The sequence below is a fragment of the Idiotropiscis lumnitzeri genome, chromosome 2 (genome assembly GCF_059441095.1).
Source record: "Idiotropiscis lumnitzeri isolate Australia: NSW breed Sydney's pygmy pipehorse chromosome 2, RoL_Ilum_1.0, whole genome shotgun sequence".
Classification (NCBI taxonomy): Eukaryota; Metazoa; Chordata; class Actinopteri; order Syngnathiformes; family Syngnathidae; genus Idiotropiscis; species Idiotropiscis lumnitzeri.
In genome coordinates, this window is record NC_142392.1 from 28,942,715 (window position 1) to 28,959,550 (window position 16,836).

At 43.2% G+C, this 16,836-nt stretch overlaps 2 protein-coding genes across 2 annotated transcripts in view; both read left to right on the forward strand.

Annotated features, from left to right (window-relative positions):
- LOC148342219 (uncharacterized) overlaps window positions 1-16,836 on the forward strand; it is a 343,669-nt gene that overhangs the window by 144,448 nt on the left and 182,385 nt on the right. The window lies entirely within an intron of this gene.
- Window positions 1-16,836, forward strand: part of LOC148342220 (uncharacterized) — a 161,900-nt gene that overhangs the window by 137,792 nt on the left and 7,272 nt on the right. Inside the window, exon 3 of the mRNA XM_088285281.1 lies at window positions 2,619-3,405. Within this exon, the coding sequence (XP_088141407.1) occupies window positions 2,619-3,405 (787 nt within the window). The remainder of the gene's footprint in view (window positions 1-2,618; window positions 3,406-16,836) is intronic.

Genomic DNA, 16,836 nt, shown 5'->3' on the forward strand with positions numbered 1-16,836 from the left:
AGTGGAAAAATAGGACACGCCCCGCTGTGATATGATTAGCTGCTGGCTGTGTGGAGCACTGTCATCAATTCATGCGCCCCCCTTAGCATCGCACCGCGCCCCACTATTTGAGAATCACTGTATTAGTTAGTTAAAAAAGAAGAGCTAAATTATAGTTGACGTGTTCATGGGTGTTCTGAAAGTTCGCATGTTTATTGAATCATCCCTTTGAGTTGTGATTCAGAAGGGGATATTTTCCGAACTAATGTTAATTGTGATGGCTTTATGATATACACAGTTATATGGTTAATAATTGTGCATCGTTTGACATTCTGCTGTATTGTTAATACTGTTTGCCTTTGATTGGTGTGGCGCATGTAATGGACAATGTGCTTATTTTGTCGGTTGCGGGATGTCGATGCGCAATCCCGATTGATGACGTGAGAGAATGTGCACTTGAAGAAGGGAGATTGCGCACTTGACCAGAAGAGAAGGGGAGTGTGCGAGTCGCGGAAGGAGTCAGTTGGAAGGACAGTAAAAACCCGGTTATCGCGGTTAATGGGGACCGAGACCACCCGCAGTTAGGATATGTCACCAATTTTGTGTATTCATAATCATGTTTTTATGCACTATTTGTATCACTAATAATTGCACACACACACACAGACACTCACATTATTGCTTCAGCACACGCACACACAGCCACTCATTGTTTTGGCACACACACACTTGCCTAAGTTAAGTTTCGTTTTCCTGAGTTTCACTTTCCATAAGTTTCGTTTTCCTCTGAATAAAAGTCCAAAGGGTTGGGCGAAGAAGTCAGTGAGAGTGCGGGAGATTGAACTGGCAAGACGTCTACTTCAGCTCCTGGCTTCTCCTCCCATCCGCGATGGAGAAAAGACAAAACCTTCCCTGGTTATTCCTCTGGTTCTCTGTATTTTAATTCAGTCTAAGAAGGCGTCAGGACCTTTTTAAACCTGACACCCGTGAAAACTGAAAATCCGCGAAGTAGCGGCACACCTTCAAAAATGCTTAAAAAAATATATATATACAGTGGAACCTCGGTTCTCGAACGACTCTGAGGTCGAACTAATCGGAGTTCGAACAAACATCGGAGTTCGAACGCCCGTATGACGCGTGAGTGCGTACGCGAGGGTGGGACTGAGCGGCGTACGGGTGTAGATCACTCTCTTGCTCTCTTTATGACCAACTGTTGTCGCGTGCGGACGTGCTGCGTTTTGCTCTCGCGTTTTATATAGGTGTACGAAGTGTTTTAGCCCCTAATCATGCCTCCAAAGAAAGTCAGTGCAAGCAGCAAAGGAATGGCTTCGGTGTTCGAACAATTCGCTTTTCGAACAGGGTTCTGGAACGGATTATGGTCGAGAACCGAGGTTCCACTGTGTATATATATATATATACAGTGGAACCTCGGTTCTCGAACGACTCTGAGGTCGAACTAATTGGAGTTCGAACAAAAAAAATAGAGAAATTCTTGCTTCGCAGTTCGAACAAACATCGGAGTTCGAACGCCGGTATAACGCGTGAGTGCGTACGCGAGGGTGGGATGCTGAGCAGCCAATTGACCAATTGTTGTCGCGTGCGGACGTGCTACGTGCTGGGAAGTGTTTTAGCCCCTAATCATGCCTCCTAAGAAGGTCAGTGCAAGCAACAAAGCTGCTACTAGCGAAAAAAGAAAAGTAGTGCGTACAACTATTGCATTTGATTCGGTGTTCGAACAAATCGGTTCCCGAACAGGGTTCTGGAACAGATTATGGTCGAGAACCGAGGTTCCACTGTATATATATATCTCTTTGGCTTACGATGGGCTTAAAAAGGGAGAACGTCACAACCTCCTTTTCTACCAACAAGCCCAGGAATATTTAGTTCTATCTCTTAATGCAAAAAGAAATACTTGTAAACATATTTCGCCCCCAGTGGTCCCCATCAATAAGTTAGGGTCCCACAACAGGTGTTCCATCAGACGCACACAATAGCCTGTGTGTGCTAACTTCAGCTCGCTTCCAGAAACGTCTGTGACTATGTCAGGAATGAAATCGGGCATCAGCCGCAACGTGCTTCCTTTTTAAATGCTCGTTTATCACTGTTGTGCTGCTAAAGGGAGGTTTACATCGTAGGACGTAATTTTGTGAAATGCCCCCATGGTCCGGTCCAAGTTGGGGTCGCACGCATTGCTCCGTGTGCGGCAGGCACAAGTCAAGGTAGCACGGTAGAAACAATATAAAACAAAGTCGCCGCCTGACCTTTGATTTGACCAAACCAAATTTGTCCTACAGACGTCAGTGAAAACGATCTCCGTTCTGTGAAAGAGGAGCCAGACTTGACTCACATTAAAAAGGAGGAGGAGGAGATCAACAAGTCACCAGTGAACATTGTCTCTATAAAGACTGAAGATGAAAACAAGGATGAGAGTGAGGACAAGAGAGGGGCGGAGCCTACAAGCATCAGCTCAAGTCATCATGTGACAACAGAAGGTGATGAAGACCACTGGGGGCCATCACAAGTACATAATGAGGACACATTATCAGACGATCATGACGATGATGATGATGATGATGGGCAAGCCAAAGGTGAAAGGGCATGTCACACTGACTCATTCACTTCAAAGCTGTCTTTAAAAGGGCACGTAAGAACGCACAGTGGAGAAAAACCTTTTTCCTGCTCAGTTTGTGGTAAAAGCTTCCCTCAAAATTCAAGTTTAACAATCCACACAAGAACGCACACTGGAGAAAAACCTTTTTCCTGCTCAGTTTGTGGAAAATGCTTCTCTCAAAATTCAAGTTTAACAATCCACACAAGAACGCACACTGGAGAAAAACCTTTTTCCTGCTCAGTTTGTGGCAAAAGTTACTCTCGAAAGTCATATTTAATAATTCACACAAGAACACACACTGGAGAAAAAACATTTTCCTGCTTGGTTTGTGGTAAAAGCTTCTCTCAAAATTCAAGTTTAACAATCCACACAAGAACGCACACTGGAGAAAAATCTTTTTCCTGCTCAGTTTGTGGTAAAAGCTTCTCTCAAAATTCAAGTTTAACAATCCACACAAGAACGCACACTGGAGAAAAACCTCTTTCCTGCTCAGTTTGTGGAAAATGCTTCTCTCATAAGGCAAATTTAACAATCCACACAAGAACACACACTGGAGAAAAAACATTTTCCTGCTTGGTTTGTGGTAAAAGCTTCTCTCAAAAGTTTGATTTAACAATCCACACAAGAACACACAGTGGAGAAAAACCTTTTTCCTGCTTAGTTTGTGGCAAAAGTTTCTCTGATAAGTCAAATTTCACAAAACACACAAGAACACATAGTGGAGAAAAACATTTTTCCTGCTCAGTTTGTGCCAAGAGGTTCTCTCAAAAGTCGTATTTACGAAACCACACAAGAACACACACTGGAGACAAGCCATTCAGTTGCAGCGTTTGTGCTAAAAAATTCTCCACTAAACAATATGCGGAGAGTCACAATTGTGCTGGTGAGAAAAGCAGCAATCCTTGAAGCTTAAAAAAAAGAAAACAAATAACTGAAGGAACTGACTCTTTGTGGTAAGATGTAAATTTTGATTTTGAATAAAATATGATACATTGAATTTTGCAAAGCTTTTTTATTGACATTAAGCCAATGTGATCTGTGCCAGAAGAAGCAATGTGTCTGAGTGATCATGATTTGTTTTGTGTGTTTACATCAAACATGTAAAGGAAACTTTGCCTGTAACAACATTTGTTAATATTATACTTTTCAGCTGTCTTTTTAATCGTACCTAATGGAAAAGGTGTGAGAAGAAACTGTGCTTATGAAATCGGTGCCTTCCACAATCATCAATAAAATCACTTGTTCCACTTGCTCAACTGGCCTTCATTACGTTGTGAAAAGGTGAAAAACAGATCTAGAAGTTGAACTATAAAAAGAACAAGAAAGAGAAACGCAAATCGTCTCAGTTTCTCTTCAAGGTTTTGGTATGTCAGGAGTTGGCAACTTGATGGCGACTGGAGTCAGCGCTGGTTTTCTCGCTGTGTTTGGCTGGCTCGTATATGTATGGTCCATTGAACAAAACTCAAACTCTTCAAATATTCCCTCACATACATTTAATACAGTGAACCCCCGCTACTTCGCGGTTCACCTTTTGCGGGTTCAGTGCTTCGCGGGTCTAAAAAATATTCGGGAACATTGTAGTTTCGCCGAGCGGCACAAGGGGGCGCTGAAGCGGTTAGACGGCCGGCGTGCGCCGAAGAGGAGAGTGGACGAAGAAAAGAGTTCCCCCGGACACGATTGGTGGCGACGGACACAATCGGACACCGTGCGTGAGCTCCGAAGGAGACCGGCCGGCGTGTCTGGCTGTCAAGCCGAAGATAAACAACTTCCGCCCGGGCACTCGCGCGGCGACATTTGGCTTCGTTCGGGACCGTGCGTGAGCTCCGAAGGAGACCGGCCGGCGTGCGTGGTAGTTAAGCCGAATAGGAGCACCTTCCGCCCGGGCAACGGCGGAGAGCGAGGCTGTCAGTTATGAATGAATAAATGAATAAATAAATAAATGAAGAATGCCACCTTTCATTTCACTGTCATGATCCGTGCCTGTCATGCTGCGTGTGTTTTTGTTTTTTCAGCTGTGTGGGCGTTCCTCCAGCGATAGTCTCGCGCCATGCCATCAGCTGCTGCGAGACGCGCTGATTCCACTGACTATATTGTGATTATAATAAATATTGTAACGTTGTATAATATCAGGCCAATTTGTCCATCAGCGAACGCTTTTATTATTAAGCCAAAAACGGCTGCTGTTGGCCGCAACCACGCCGATCAGAGAGAGAGAGTAACACAACGACAACAACATAACGTTCACTCCCCTGCTGCCTTCAAAGCCTCCACAGAAAAGAGGAAAACACAGAACCCTTGAACTATTTACAAAGTCGCTACACTATCTTTGTATCACCACCTTTTTTCCGTGTCTGCGTTTGGAGAGTCCTCTTCAATCCTCCAGTTCTGCTGGAGGATCATAACATTCACAGGGCACACCGGACAGCGTACCAGCAGGTAAAAGTCAAAGTAATTGAATAAATACAAAAATAATGGCTGGGGAATAAAAAAATAAGTTTTAATATTTGTTTTTTTGTTATAACATGAATTCGCTGGTCAGCTTGATACATATTTTTTAACATTATGCTTTTCAGTTGTCTTTTTAATCGTATTTAATGGAAAAGGTGTGAGAAGAAACTGTGCTTATGAAATCGGTGCCTTCCACAGTCATCAATAAAATCACTTGTTCCACTTGCTCAACTGGCTTTCATTACGCAAGCATAAGTTTAAATGTTTTACTTTTTCCGGACATTGGCTTTCTATAAATTTCTAGTCCTTACACGTCAATTGTTGTTTCGGATCCTTTTTTTCTAGCTTTTTACTGTTTGATTTCCCCATGTTTCCCTTAACTGTTCTCCAATCCCTGAACAGGTTGACAATTACTCTGTTTTAGGTAATTCCCAAGCTTCTGCTTCCCAGACAGTTGTTAGTTAAATTTCCCGTTCCAAAATGAGGTTGCAAGCCTCCATGCACATGTTACACAGCTTGAAATGATGGGCCAACTCATCTGCCGTGCAACGTATTTATTTTTCTCCAATCAGCAGCACTTCTCCCTGTCAGGGCACAATAGTAACATTCAGAAATGTTCTTGAAGCGCAGCTTCTCTTGCGTCCTCACAAATTGACTGTTCTTCTGCTACCGTCACACCAAAACCATTTCTATTACAATTTCTGACAATTCTATGACAATGGTTTTATATCTTAGACCACATAACTTGCTGTATTATGTTAGTGAGGAAAACACAATATGCACGTTTAATAACAAAGACTATAACTCAATGAAATATAATTAAATTAAAGGGTTTTAGCTGTTGCTCTTACAATACTTTTTCACATACTGAACTGGTTTAATCTAGTTTACTACAGTTGTCTTAAACATTGAGAACTTCAGGATGAACATTGTATATCTTTGTGATGAAACCTAAGAATTAATAGATTTCTAAAACATTAAATGTGGGCAATGGTTTCCAGCACTGGCTAATGGGTTAGTGCTAATAGAAGCCCACAACATGCACTTTGGAGCTTAGCTTGGCAAAACACTAAGATTAATACTGGCACCTCATGACACAACCTATCCTGTTTCACATTAACTTTGGCCACAACTTCAACTTCTAAACACCTCGCAACGTCAGTTACCAAATTACACATATCATGCTGTATTGTTTCGTCTCCCGCGATCGCGTCGCACAACGTATCCGCCATTGCAAACGTACGTCGTCACGAATCATATTCAAAAACTAATTTATATACACACATCTTCTATCTAACTAGACATCTACAACACCTGCAACGTTTGTGACCATTGTCTACTCCTGCTTATCCTTTTTAGCTTATTTACAATAGATTTTACCTGTCAGGGCACAATAGTAACATTCAGAAATGTTCTTGAAGCGCAGCTTCTCTTGCGTCATCACAAATTGACTGTTCTTCTGCTACGGTAGTCAGCGTCGGCTCTGATGAGCAAGGTCCTAGGCACCCTCTGCTGGCGAAGCTAATATTGCACCCTGATAAACATACAGACACTAAACCAGGGGTGTCAAGATCCAGTCCTGGAGGGCCGCTTTCCTGCATGCTTTCAATCTCTCCCGGCTGCAACCCACCTGATTCAAATGATCAGCTCATCAGCAAGCTCTGAAGAAGCCTGATAAGTATCCTGCTCATTTGAATCAGGTGGGTTGCAGCTGGGAGAGATGGAAAACATGCAGGACAACGGCCCTCGAGGACTGGAGTTTGACACCCCTGCACTAAACCCTCATGTTCTCATTGGAAAATGACATTCAGCCCAACGACAATAAAATTTCGGGGGGGGCAACCATTTCTATGTATCCATTTATCGCATAGCGCCACACACACTTATTCATTCACACTATTTTTCCCCCTATTTTTCCTTTATTTTCCCTCTTGACTTTTATTTTTCCCCTTTTTTCTTTTTCCCCTTATCTCTCTCTTTTCCCTTATTTCTCTTCCCCTTATTTTTCCCCCTTCAAACGCGCGTGGAGGATACACCCCTGTTATCCTCTATCAGTTTTATAGACTATCTCTGTCTCTTCACGTAACATTGACTAGTATTCTTACGGTTTTACACAGTTTTAAAGACTTACTCTGTCTATTCGTAGTGGAGTCCGCCCTCCAATATCCCCACGGAATTTAACTACGTACCCCTTCAAATGCCCACATTTATCCCATTCGGAAATGACACACTCACCCAAGATGAGCTGAACGTCTCTCTCCGCAGCCTCCCTTCAACTTTCAGCCTTCCAGCAGCAAAGTCGAGGACCAGGTCCAAAAAAAGAAACACAAAAAAACAAAAAGAAAAAGGGGAAAAGAAAAATAAATCCTGGAAAAAAAAAAAGAAATCCTCGTCGTGGCCACGATTGTCCCCGGTCGTCGGCTTCGCCCCCGGACGCTTCCAGTATGTTGGGTTCACGGCTCTCGAAGGATCAGGTTCGCCAATTTGACATATCGGGTTCATCGCTGGAAGGAGAAAGACGCACAGCCCAAGTGGATACTGAGAGGTTAACAAAGTTTATTTGACAACTTTATCTCCCCCCTGTTCGTCAATGCTTTTCACACATTCCCTTTTATAACATCGGGGAATCAGATTACACTTCAAGAAATCAGATTACACTAAAGGGTGGTACAGTTCCTCTTCTCAAAAGCTGGTTTAGTCCGGTTCATCATTGGCGTGTCGCCGTGGGTCGCAGCTGACTGCAGCTGACTTTGACGTCAACATCTTCTATCAGGACCCCGCATGTTGTTGTTTGCGTCAGACTTTGGGGCCAACTTCTTCTTATCAGGGCTCATCACGACGTTGGTTACTTCATCCTCACTTCTGAAGAAGTGCCACCGCCCTGCCAATTCCTAGAAGCCCCTCTCTGCAGTAGAGAGGCCCCCCTGTATCACCCCCCACACTGCAAACACTCAGCACAGTTAACTCCACTGCAACATGATATGTGCACTATGTATTGAAATAAAGTTGCGTCATGGCAAATGTAGAATAACATCTGATAAAATCCATGGTCATGTGGCATCATAGGATTATACCTTGATGCCCAGTCGCAGCAGAAGAATAATTCTGATATGTAGACAACTTCTCTCGTTAGCCAACTGGCGTAGTTTATTTCAGCAACACACACGAACTGCTCTTCTCCAGAGCCAAAAGCAGAGAGAGAGAAATAAGGCTTGAACACCTGCCTAACATCGCATCGTATGTTAGCGACAGCACCCCTTGTGGCAAATAAGCACATTACAGTAACAAGGAGTCATACAATAACACTCAACACTCCCACTTATGAATGGCTTGTATACTGTACAACTTTCACAAAGACATAAAAAAAAATAACATGACATTTGAATGTCAAATATTTACATGCCAAGGAAATGTTTTAATCTGCCTAGATCCTTCATTTTAAACTTGATGGAGAGCATGCTCTTCACTTGTTCTAATCCACTTGTGTTATTGGCTGCAATAATAAGGTCATCCACCCAGATAACAATTATCACTTTTCCTTCTACTTTCGATTCCTTTGTGTATACACAGTGGTCTGCTGGGTTCTGGATGAATTTGTTCTCGGTTAGGTATTTGTGAAGTAATAAATTCCAATTACGTCCAGATTGCTTTAGGCCGTAAATGGACTTCTCCAGTTTACACACTAGCCCATCTCTTCCTTTCTCATAACCCTCAGGTTGTTCCATGTATATTTCTCTATCAATGGGTGCGTGCAAATATGCTGTTTTTACGTCCATTTGGTGTAAGATTAAGTTATCCTGGGCAGCCTTTTGCATTACTACCCGTACACTAGTCAGATTCGCTGTCGGTGAGAATGTTTCGCCATAGTCTATTCCTGCTCTCTGGCTATATCCCTTAGCCACAAACCTGGCCTTGTACATCTCACGTACATCACTGTTTTCCTTGATTGAATAGACCCACTTTCCTCCCACTGTCTCTCTCTGCCATCTGGCAATTTAGTCAAAGTAAAAGTGTGGATGTCCTCTAAGGACTTCATCTCGTCCATTGCTTTCTTTCATTTTTCTGACTCAATTGATGTTAAGGCCTCTTTAAAGTTTTGGGGAATATTGCACATTACTCTGTAGCAGTAGTCTGTGCTAACGAGTGTACTGTCATCCTCCTCACTGCTGTCTTGAGTATAATCTTTTAGATAACCCGGTGGTCTATGTTCTTGGGTAGGATATCTCCCACTGCTTGGGACCTGTGGTGTCCGTTTAGGGTGCTTGTCATCATCGTCTTTCGGTTGTTTTGAACCACCAATTTGTATGTCTGTGCTCGCACTAGGTTGTGGGGTGTCTTTGACTTCACAACTCACTCTAGGTTGCAGGTTTAACTCATAAGTCAGCGTTTCATTTTCACATGTTGTCTTGGTGACAAACTTTACCAGTCTGTGGGAACACCTTTCCCTCACTGGATAATAAACTAGAAAGGCTGGACTGCCTTTGTCGTGCCCTACAAAGTGTCCTTTTTCGCACTTAAAGTCAAGTTTAATCCTGTCTTGTTGATAGGCATAGCATATTGACCCGAACTTGTGCATCCTTGATAAATGACACATTTTTCCTGTCAGTGGTGCCTGTATGCTTATTAAAACACAGATTTCTTATATATGCCGCCTCCTGAACAGCATTGTGCCACAGGCTCTTTGGTAAGTTGCAGTCAATAAGCTTACACCTGGCCATATCAAAAAGAGTCGGCCATTCCCTCTCAGCTACCCCATTCTGGTGTGGGGAATAAGGACAGGAGGTTTCATGTCTCATATTGTTCTTTCGTAGCAGTGTCTTAAAGTCTCTGTTTGTGAACTCGGTTCCATTGTCTGATCGTATGTATTTCGCAGTGCCATATGGTGCTACATCAGATAAGAACTGGATGGCCGAGTGGTCTAAGGCGCCACATTCTGGTCCCAGTCTCCCCAGGAGGCCTGGGTTCGAACCTCGAATTTCCCCATTGTGGGACTAATAAAGGGAATCTTAACTTCTTGGTAGCTTGAAGAGCATCGCCATCATCCTTGCTTTCAAAAAATAAACAAACACCGCACCTGTATACACATCTGTGAAAGATTGCACATACTTAAAACCATCAATGGATTCGTTGCTTATCGGACCAGCTAAATCTGTGTTCACCAGTTTTAGCAATGTCTTTACCTTGTCAGTTGGATTTCGGTTTCTCGTTTGGGTGAACTTCCCTTTTATGCATACATCACATTCTTTATCAGGCTTGTGTTTCGCACCACTAATGTGCATGCCAACTGTTACATTTTGCAATTTCAATATATCCTCATAGTTGCAGTGCCCCATTATCTCGTGCCATGTCTGAATATCATGGCTGACTTTACACACACCATTTTTATCACACTCTGTTTTCAAGTAGTACATTCTTTTATACACATAATAAATAACAAATGTTGGACCATCAGGCGCCGTAAGAACGTCTTCGCCTTCCTTGAAGAACACTTTGGCACTCTTAGCTGTAGCTCGCTTCACGGAAAACGGTTCTTGAAGCAAGGATGGGATGTAGAGGGCGTTCTTGAACGTAACTTTACACCGACGCCCCTTACTGTCTATTAGACATACCTGTGCGTTTCCCTTGCCTTGTGCCAGCCCAAAAACACGTTTCCCATCTGCAAGCCCCATGCTGTGTTTCTCCGGCCTGAAATTGCTCACAAAGTTCTTAAACCATCTTTTGTCATTCATAAAGTGGGACGATGCACCTGTGTCCACAGTCAGTACCTTTTGTTGCATTTGCTGTGCTTTCCAGTTGGTATTCTCAGTCTCCGTCTTGAAGGAGTAATCCTCACCTCCGGTTGCGCTCCTGGCGTCATCATGTTGCATTTCATGGCTGCTGTTACACCATTGACCGGACAGGGTTAGGTGTATGGTATTTTAACTTTTATTACTCTTAACAGAGGTCATATGTTCATTAGTTCACCATCGCTACAGCACGGCGATTCTTCTTCTGTCCTTTTTTTCTTCTTCTCTCGCACTTCGCCAACAGTCCTTTCAAAACAAAACATTCAACACTGCCCCCCACTGTACAGCACTATATCACATCCCAACATAGACCTGAAAAGAAAGGTCATCAACTGATGGCAACATCATTCAAAGAAAATGCACTATTCCAGGTGCTACAACCCTCCCCTGCAAAATAAAAGTTGTCCTCAACATTGTCATAAATTTGCAGTGGTTATGGCATACAATCGCTCAAACTTCCAAAGTTGCGAATAACAAAAATAGGATACATTCCCTTTAAACAATAGCTTCAACCTCCCTTTTAAAGAAAAGTAAATTGGCATAGATGGCTTCAAAAGCATTTCCTTGGGTTTCTACCGCAAGAGTAAATTATGACTGTATACTATGTGATATAATCACACGCTACCCTCTGCAAACACTATAGTGTCTAGACATTAATAGTCAATTTATGAACAGTTTGAAATCGCAGAACAGTCCTCAATTAACGCTGTGACACAAATAATAATTCCAGTTCTAACTGTTGTTCCATGTCATACCTGCTGAATACTAACCATTCTGTTTTCACATCTATATTGATGGGGCAGTTTTTCAATAATATTCTACAGGAACAAAATTAGGATTAGTATAATCCCTGTGCAAACCAGACAGCTGTGGGGATAGCCAAGGTACACTACATTGTCCATAGATCGGTGCCAGTGTATTAACATACGTAGGGCTGGTGTGTTGCCTCACTGGACGATAAGTAGGTTTGCCTAACAAATCATATGTAAAGGTCTCTTTAAGTCGTCTTTCTCTCTGTGACCTACGTGGCTGTGTGTCAGTAGGCTCGGGTACATGTATTTGCGGTGGGTCTTCAGGCAGGATGGCGTGTATGTCGTCTTGACCGTTGTTTCCAGTGGTGAAGATTTCCTGAGAGTCATTGTCCCCAACAATTTGACCTGGAATATCCATTCTGAACTCCTCTGCTTCGGCATTCAGTTTTGAATCTGATTGTGCCTCAAGTGTCATGGGAGGGGCAATGTTATGCTCCACAGATTGGTGATGTTGATGATAGTTCGTCGCACTTTGAGGCCAGAAACCTTCCTCCTCATCCGAGCTTTCTGCGTTCAGTGAAGCTTCATCAGATGTTTTGGTGATGCCATTCCCTTGCTGACCAAGGTTTCGTTTTCCTCCTGTATCTTGGTTTGATTCCTGGAGTGGTAAGGAATTGCATGGCATTAACATGTTACGATGAAGGATTCTGGCTCTCCCTGTGCCACATTCAGGCTTCACCTCATAGACAGGACTGTCTTTCCCCTTCCGAGAGACGACAATGTGTATTCGATTCTCCCAATATGAGCGCAACTTCCCTGGTCCTCCACGTTCTGACATATTTCTCACGAGAACCCTGTCACCTGGAAACAGCACTGCACTTGGTCTTTTCCTGTCATAGTAGGTTTTCCCTCTTTCTGTAGTTTTTTTAATGGATTTTGATGCAATGTCATATGCTTCTTTCATTTGTTGTTGCCATTTTTGTACATATTCTTGGTGTGAGTTACATCCTTCCTCCTCATTTATTCCAAAAATCAGGTCAATTGGCAAACGAGGGTTTCGACCAAACAGCAAAAAGAATGGAGAATATCCGGTGGCTTCACTAGTTGTGCAATTATATGCATGTACCACTTTGTTTAGATAGTCACTCCAATTTGCCTTCTTCTCTTCATCCAAGGTTCGCAGCATTGCCAACAGGGTGCGATTAAACCTTTCAGCAAGATTCCCTTGTGGATGATAGGGTGTTGTCTTTGAGTTTGCTGTACCAGTGTATTTTTGTAATTGTCTAAATAACTTGTTCTCAAACTCTCTGCCTTGATCGTGATGTATTTTAGAAGGAAAACCAAATTTGAGAGAGAAATCATTAAAGATTTTTTCTGCAGCCATTTTGCCTGATTTGTTACGGGTTGGGTATGCCTGGGCGAATTTAGTGAAGTTGTCAATTATCACCAAAATGTATTCATACCCTCCCCTGCTTCTCTCAAGGTGAAGATAGTCTATTGAAATCATTTCAAAAGGAGCGGTTGCAGGTATGTGATCCATTGGGGCTCTGCTTTGCACATGCGGTTTCTTCTGGATGTTACATTTGCAAACTTGAGTTATGAAAAACTCAATATCTTTTTGCATCCCCGGCCAATAAAATCTACGCCTTGCCAGATTAAGTACACGCTCCACCCCTAGGTGTCCCATTTCACAATGAAGGTATTTGTACACCAGATCTCTGTACACCTCTGGGAGGACAACTTGAGTACAGGTTGCCGTTTTGCGCTTCAACAAGCCCTCTTGAGTAACGTAGAGCCTATTCCATTCATGGAGCAATTGTTTAGTTTTTGCTGCTTCCACATCTGTGACCCTCTTATTTGGCTTTTCACCAAGTGCCTTCAACTGGAGGACACGGGATATGGCAGGGTCTTTTGCCTGTGCCTGCAATAGGTCTTTTGGAGTTATATTTACATCTGGCCGTTGATCTGTCGCCAATTCCTGAACCAGTGGATTGCATGTGACAGCTGATATCCAGTCTATTCTATGTTGCTTCTGCATTACAATTGCACCGAATAGTGCACTCAAAGTGTCAGGGGAGTACTGCTCGGTACACTCACTCATATAGGAGTCCATGTCTATCGGCATACGGGACAGGAAATCAGCATCAATGTTTGCCTTACCTGGTCGATACTTCAGTGATATGTTGTAATCGGCCAGTTCCGACACCCAGCGATGTCCTGTTGCATTCAGTTTAGCTGTACTCAAAACATATGTGACAGGATTATTATCACTGTATACTGTTACAGAGGGAGCATAGAACAAGTAGTCTCTAAACCTGTCTGTGACAGCCCATTTGAGCGCTAAAAACTCAAGCTTCCCTGAATGTAAACGATAATTTTTTTCCGCTGGTGTTAACGTTCGTGAGCCGTACCCAATAACTCTGAGTACGCCATCCTGTCTCTGATACAAGACTGCTCCCAACCCTTGTTCTGAAGCATCAATATGCAGAACAAATGGGTCCTCAAACCTGGGGTAAGCCATTACAGGTGGGTTGGTCAGCACATCAACCAAATAGTTCAGGGCTTTCTGGTGAGTGGTATTCCACTCTATTTTCTGATGTGACGGAAGCTGTCCTGTCCTTTTTGGGTGAGACCTCGGTCTTGACTCCGGAACCAGGGTTACATCTGTGGACAGTAAGTCATACAAGCATTTTGCGTGACGTGAAAAATCCTGCACATAGCCCCGATAGTACCCCAAAAATCCCAGGAGTTTGCGCAACTCCTTGATATTGGAAGGTGGTTTTGACTTGAGTGCTTGTACAGTTGCAACTTCCTTATTGTCCATCTTGTACCCTTCAGCTGAAATAACTTCGCCCACGTAGCGGACTTCATTTTTGAAAAGTTCACATTTGTCTGGCCTGAGTTTAATTCCCCACGCTTTCTGTTGTTTTAAGACAGATCTTACATCCTCAACATGTTGCGCAAATGTTTTACTATAGACCAGGACATCATCTAGGTATGGAATACATATTTTGTCTCTGAGACCTTTTAAACTTTCCTCCATACTGCGCTGAAAAGCCGAAGGTGCATTTGTGAGACCAAAAGGGATCCTATTCCATTCATATAGTCCCCACGGCGTGTTGAAAGCTGTGAATTTCTTTGAGTCCTCACTGACACTCCCTTGGTGATAAGCTTTTCCTTGGTCCAGCACGCTGAACCAAGCATTCCCTCCAAGACCATCCAGAATCTCCTGTATGCGTGGTATGGGGTGTCTGTCCGGAATTGTCTTTTTGTTGAGCCCTCTGTAGTCAATACAAAGTCTTAGGCTTCCGTCTCTCTTTCTCACACAGACGACTGCAGCAGCATACGGCGAGAAGGATTTCCGTATAAAGCCTTTGTTTAACAAGTCCTGGATGTGGTTTTTTACTTCGTCATACAGCGGGCGAGGTATAGCATTGTATGTTTTTGCTACCGGGATGTCATCAGTCAGCTTAATGTCCATTTTTAAATTTTGAATGTAACCTATATCACCTTTGTCTCTCCCAAATGCTTCCGATTCCTCTTTGAGCATTTGTTTGACCACTGCTTGCTCTCCACAGGTCAAGTGGCCCACATTGACAGGCGGATCAAATGGTTGGTAATACTGACCATCTCGAGACAGGTTGGTGGGAGAGTCTGGAGACGTCTGCGGAGTTTCAGCAACAACAGAATTTATCTGCTGCCCCTCTGACTGCACTGGGTAACAGTTTGTCACCCTCTGTATGCTTCCTATCACAGTTTTACAAGGCATTACAATGTCATGCTGCGTGGCATTTTCCACATAAATGTTGATTTTACGTGAGGAACAAGAAACAGTTATCAGCTGATATTCAAGTTTGAGTCCCTCATCCAATGATAGGTCATCCTCGGGTTCAAAGAGCATTTCGGTCTTCACTTTCAGATCTGTGTGGACAGAACATGTGATGCACTTGATTTGCCCCCTAGAGACTACAACAGGTGTCCGTCCAGTCTTTACAGAGTACGTTACAGTCTCATTTGCAGCCCCCTGGATGAGGTTTAGCAAAGCTTCTGCCTTTCCTGACCCGAGTCTTAGTGAATTTCTGAGCATTCCAATGTTTTTGCTCGACTGACCCTGATCCTCTTTGTTTCCCAACACTTCCACAATAGCATTAAACCCTATTATTGGCCGCTGCAGGATGTCTTTACTCACTAGTACTGGGACAAGTAGCTCGTCTGACATAGTTTCTTTAACTTTCGGATCACACAGACTGAAACTAATTGGTACCCAGCCCTGAAATGGGATTTCAGAGCCATTCGCAGCCCTTACATCCAGCAACTCCTTACTGCTTAGCAGTTCACTGATAGGACGAATTTCGGCAGTAGGTATGTTCTGGGTTCTCCATGCATCACTTATTATGGACACTTGGGCGCCAGTGTCCCACAGCGCTTGTGTCTTCACACTGTTTATTTTGCACCAGACAAGACATTTTCTTCCGATTAACTGAGCAACTCGTTTGCGTCTTGTCCATTTGTCGGAGGAGCCAACAAATTTTTCAGCTTTGGATTTTGTATTTGGCTTTGGAGTTACGGTGTTATGAGTAGGCTGTTTGTTTGTTTTTCTCTCCACAACACATGTTCTTACGGGTTCTGTTAGGGGTTTATGGTTTGAATTTTCTTGGGACTTATACTCTGAGGTTATGGCACGTCCCCCTGTCACAACCGCTATTAGTTTCCCGATGTTTTTTTCATGCCCCCTACCTTACACCCTCTTGCCCAATGTGTGTCACTACCACACTTGAAACAGTGAGTGCAGTATTTTTTTTCTTGCTGAAATGCTACGCACTGCCTAGATAGTCGCCTAAAAGTGTTAGCCGACACTTTGTTTCGGTCTTTATCAACTGCCTGCCCACCACGCTGTACAGTTTGCACAAGAGATGCGACTTGGCCTGTGAGCTCCCTAATTGCAGTGTTACTCTCCTCCATTTTTGCAAAAAGTGAGTTATCTTTCTTTTGTTTATCTGATGGTTTATCTGCTAACGGATTACTTTCGTCACCACCCCTCACGATTGTGCTCAGACTTGCCCTCTGAGTGTTCTTTTTTTCTTTTACTTTTTGGGCCCGCTCATTTTCATTGTGCTGCGCAATCTGCATTTTTTCTAAAAGCACCTCATCGCTACTATATCGTCCCTGTAAATACATCCTCATTTCTGCTCTTATGTTGTCATTTGACAAGCCTGTCATGATGGATTGGAAACACTGGCTTTGAACTAACTCATTGTTA